At 40.6% G+C, this 4,759-nt stretch overlaps 1 protein-coding gene across 1 annotated transcript in view; it reads left to right on the top strand.

The window, feature by feature from the left end:
• Positions 1–225: 225 nt before the first annotated feature.
• LOC143122299 (protein sidekick-1-like) overlaps positions 226–4,759 on the top strand; it is a gene marked incomplete at its 3' end in the record, with an annotated part of 52,645 nt that continues 48,111 nt past the window's right edge. Inside the window, exon 1 of the mRNA XM_076283128.1 lies at positions 226–247. Coding sequence (XP_076139243.1) covers positions 226–247 — 22 coding nt within the window. The remainder of the gene's footprint in view (positions 248–4,759) is intronic.

Below are 4,759 nucleotides of genomic sequence, written 5' to 3'. Positions count from 1 at the left end.
TTCTGTAAATAGACTTGACCTGCAATCGGTTCATTGGATAAACCAGAAACACATTCCCCATTCCCAGGAGGCTTTGCTCCATTCTAGTTTAGGCTTACGTTAATTTAAGTACAAACAAACAAATTAAATTGTATTTTTTCATTTGTGATGAAAGTTCTGTAACGCCTAAATCAGACAAAAATGAATTAAAATAAAAAACTAAGGCTAGCCTACACAAAAATCAGCATGGGAGAGATAAGTGTGCAGGGTAACCATGAATGACATATAGACAGTGAGCAAGTGGTATAAATACTGGTTGGACTTTTTCCAATTGATAGTGTGAATCTCGGAGATTTTCGCGGAAGATCTTAGATAGCCAAGTCGATGGCCGTGGACGACTTGGGGCCGCTGTAATAACTCTATGGGCCGGCCCGCATCACTCAGACTCATCGGCCGGCCCACCAGGAAAACTCCCGATCGTCCCGATTGCCACTCCGCCCCTAGGGTAGGCTATGTTATTCACCTATTCTGATTCTGAAGGAGAATATCTGCCTTTTGGAGATTATGATCGACTATTGACAGTGATAGTCACGGTGCATCTGTGAATGGAGGTGCGTCTTTGTGTGTATACGACGGTGTCCAGCATACCATGCTTATTTCGACCCTCTGCTCAACATAGCTGGAGGTGGCAGTGGTAATCGTGATGATAGTGTCTGTAATGGACGTGGTACAGACAGCAGGGGTAGTAAAACTAGGGCTCTGAAGAACTACAAAGTCACCCACGATAGGAACTGATTTGACCAGGGTACAGGGTACAACCTAACGGTTTGTGGTTATAGGCTAGTAATAGTTCACTATTGTTGGTTTACATCTTAGGCTTGCTGTTTTCCTGTTTTTTTTGTTATATAGGTAATATGACAAAAAAGAAAGTAAACCTGCTCAAATATGTTCAACATCCAGTATTTACTGAAAGGTGCATTATTTGAGGTGCTTGCTATCCAGTGGCAAATTAGATGGGTACATTTACCCCCTTCATAACCTTTTGTTAGATTTTTATATTTACAGTAGGACTTTATCTCTGAGGCCATCCTTAAAAATATTTTTGTTTGCAGTAACAGCCAAAAAAAATAAAAAATGGGTCGGTAGGTAGGTCAATATTTTTTTTTTCAAGATTCAAAGTAAAAAAAAAAGTACAATTTTGGTCATGGTGATTACGTAGGAATGAATTTACACAAATGTGCATATCGTGACATAACTGACTGGGTCTTCAACCCGTGCCTTCAGGCGCACCATTACAAATCTCATTCTGATGCAGGTTATATAGACCAGCCTTTCTCAAACTTCTTTGACCTGAGGCCCGGTCATGGCAGACTTTGGGGTCATAGGGCTCATCTACATGTACCCAGAAAGAAGGCTACTAGCTCTTGGCCACGTTATATTGAAATTTGACTATACAATACTCAATGCTATACAGTGTTTTATACAGTCTCTGCTCTGTTTCTAAGGAAGTTCCAAAAAACAACGTCGTTCTATTAAGTTTCGTTAAATAAATAAATAGCCTTCCAACAGGTTGAAGCGGAGCTTTGATACCAACGTTATCGATTAGTTTCAGTTTCTCTCACGCAGACGCGCATTGAATGAGTACTCACCACTTAATTGTAGGGCTCCATGTTTAATGACATCGATAGCAGAAACGTTTGTTTTCTTTTTTCGTCGATCCGCGGTTTCTTGATCAACTGCGCAGAAAATTATCAGATGAAGCACCGGGCCTAATTTCACTCCACGACTCCGCAGACCAGCAGTCTCCATGTTGCGGACCCATATGTTGAGAAATGCTGAATAGACCACAACCAATTTCAATACTCCGACACGGTCACCGTTAGACTAGGGGGGAGAAGGGATGAGAAAAGATCTGGCCACAGTTCTTCCAGAACTTCGTGCCAAGTAAAAGCGTTATCAGTTTGTGTGAATGAAACGAAGCGTAGGCCATAGTGTGACATGCGTAAAACTAATGGTGTAGAGATGACGCCACGGGGTTTTATTTAAGTGAGCCACGTTTGCATGTAGGCAATTTATTCACAATACTTGGGCCTACTAAAAGAGATATTATTTCATTGCATTTCTATTGGTTGTTTAGAGTGAAAAAAACAATCGGTCGGTATTAACGCAAGTTTACAACCGGCAAGTCGGTCAGACTAAAAGGGGAAAAAAATAAATATTTGGGTCGGTTCTAAATTGACAGGGTCGGTCGGGTTACGGCAAACGAAAATATTTTTAAGGATGGCCTGACCACTTTCAAACCTTTTGAAATTTTGATGTCAAAATCCAATGTTGTTGTTTTCTTAACCCTGGTGCCTAAAGTTTGCCATGCAGGTTTAAATAAGTTATGAGAGGAACATATTTTTGTTTGGTGTGAAGCACACACATGCCTGTTTTTATGCTTTTTGTTTATTTTATACTTTGTATTAATATTTATTTTATCATTCTTTTATTTATAAGCTAAGGTTGCTAGCACAGGTGTCTAAAAATAGATAAAAACACTTGCACTTTTTGTTTGCAGTTTTGTGTGGTATTTGAAAATAAAAAAAAAACATTGCATTTTCAGAAATAGCCGGCCCTCCAATCAGATGATGTTGGCAGAAGTGGCCCCCAGCTCATTTGAGTTTGACACCCCTGGTTTAAACTATCTACTAGGCCTACTCTGTATGCCGCTGCTAGTTGACATCTTATTATCATGTATGATCGCTAAACTTCTTTTTAATTCTTTTTAATGTCGCAATTGGTTAACTTTATTCAACTGCGCTTGTGGTTCAGCTGAAGGCACGCAATTAGCGTTGTAGAGGGGGCGGGGACGGGCAGTGATGATCGCTGTTTACGCAATGAAGTGAAAGCTTAGTAAATTCCACGCAATATATGGCAAAGCACGCATATATCTCTGTACATCCGGCCCTCAGTGTGCTATAGAAGAGCTTTTGCACAATACGTATCCAAAGCACATAGACAATGTAAAGAACCCTCACATATGAAAATCAATAACATGTTTTAACCAATAAGATAGTGTGGGTAGGACTGTCGTTGATAGTGTAATAGCATGTTTTAACCGATAAGATAGTGTGGGTAGGTGTGACAATGGGCTCTGTCGCGGAAAACGGCAGCCTTCCCTCATAACAAAACAATACACTTGCCCTCTGTTTTATGGTAGCCGCGGCAGTGAGTGCACGCACCGTTAGCGGCTAACCGTGCCCCCTCCTCAAACACGCACACATAACCATGCCACACAATACCCCCTAATGTCTTCCTCACTCCGTGAAATAAGGCAATAAGTAGTTTAATCAAGCTGTACTTTATTATACATAGATGCATGAAATACATACAGGTGTTATGTCGGTACTTAGCGTTGTATCGTAGCTTGGCAGGCACTGGTATTGTCCTCTGTGTTTGTTTGTACTTACGTGTTTTCACTTCCGGGTATGGGTGCTGCTCTGGGACAAACCAGACTGGAGGCACAGAGACCGTTTTAAAGAATTTGTCCCGCGAAATAGGGAAGTGGGGTGAGCTCATGGGGAGGGGGAGATAACAGGGTTGATAAGCCGACTCAAAGCATATGGTAAACAGGAAGATGTGAACTGTATTTATTTATGATGCATTTGCTAAAGAACCTACTTTTCATGTTGTGTGATTGCTATTTCAAATCATATGTTTAATTTTATCCTGTAACTGAATGTTATGAAGTATGTGACAACCCTGCATGTTTTGGTTGGGACCATGGGGGCAGGGTTACAGGGTTAAAATCAGGCTGGGTAGGCCTGATGGAGGAGAGTGGACGTTGAGACCTAAGAGAAGTAGGTACAACTGAGTTGGTGACTGTGAAGGGAAAATACTGCAGCTAATTTTTGTATTATAGTTTTTTGTTTTTGGTCAATTTGAATATTATTCTGCATGTGGATATTGAGGACTATTCTCACCTTAATGGTGGCACTGTTTTGCATGGGCTAAAATAAAAAAAAACCTTTGCACTTAAGTGCTATTGTGGTTGAGCCATCATTTTTTTTGGAAGTTTACTGGACCCGGAAGGAGCCTTCCCAACAGTAGGACTGTCGTTGATAGTGTAATAGCATGTTTTAACCGATAAGATAGTGTGGGTAGGACTGTCGTTGATAGTGTAATAGCATGTTTTAACCAATAAGATAGTGTGGGTAGGACTGTCGTTGATAGTGTTAGGGTTTACGGGGTTTGTATGGGTGCTTTTTTATGTTGAACATAAGTACTGTCATGGGAACAGTGTGAACAGTTAAGTTTGATGGGATCCATCCTAACGTATTCTTTCCAGTGTTTATCTGAAGCCTGTGTGTGTGTGTGTGTGTGTGCTTGTGTGTGTGTTCTGAATCTGAAAGGATGCATTATTCTTTTGTGCATTTTTTTATCTGACATGCTGTCTAGATATAGAACATGTGTGTGTGTGTTTGTGTGTGTTTGTGTGTGTGTGTGTGTGTGTGTTTGTGTGTGTGTGTGTGTGTGTGTGTGTGTGTGTGTGTGTGTTTGTTCGTTCATATTCTTTCTCCTCACCTTGAGACAGTACAGAATTTAATTAACTGCTTCCTTAAATAATGATGCTCTGAGAGACAGTGAGAGTCTTTAGGAGTATGTGTGTGTGTGTGTGTGTGTGTGTGTGTGTGGGTGTTTTTGAGTGTATTTTTGTCTGTGTGTCTTTGTGTGTTTGTGCCTACTTTAAAATTAGCGTTTAAAATCAAGTAGTGTCCATCCAGCCCCCAGTTAGATT

This window comes from Alosa pseudoharengus, unplaced genomic scaffold (genome assembly GCF_046254945.1).
Source record: "Alosa pseudoharengus isolate Yale_2024_CS ecotype anadromous, Long Island Sound unplaced genomic scaffold, YU_APseudo_1.1 YU_APseudo_1.1_scf_132, whole genome shotgun sequence".
In the NCBI taxonomy this organism is placed as follows: Eukaryota; Metazoa; Chordata; class Actinopteri; order Clupeiformes; family Clupeidae; genus Alosa; species Alosa pseudoharengus.
Note: the sequence above shows the minus strand (reverse complement) of the source record. Positions and strands in the feature narration are given on the sequence as shown.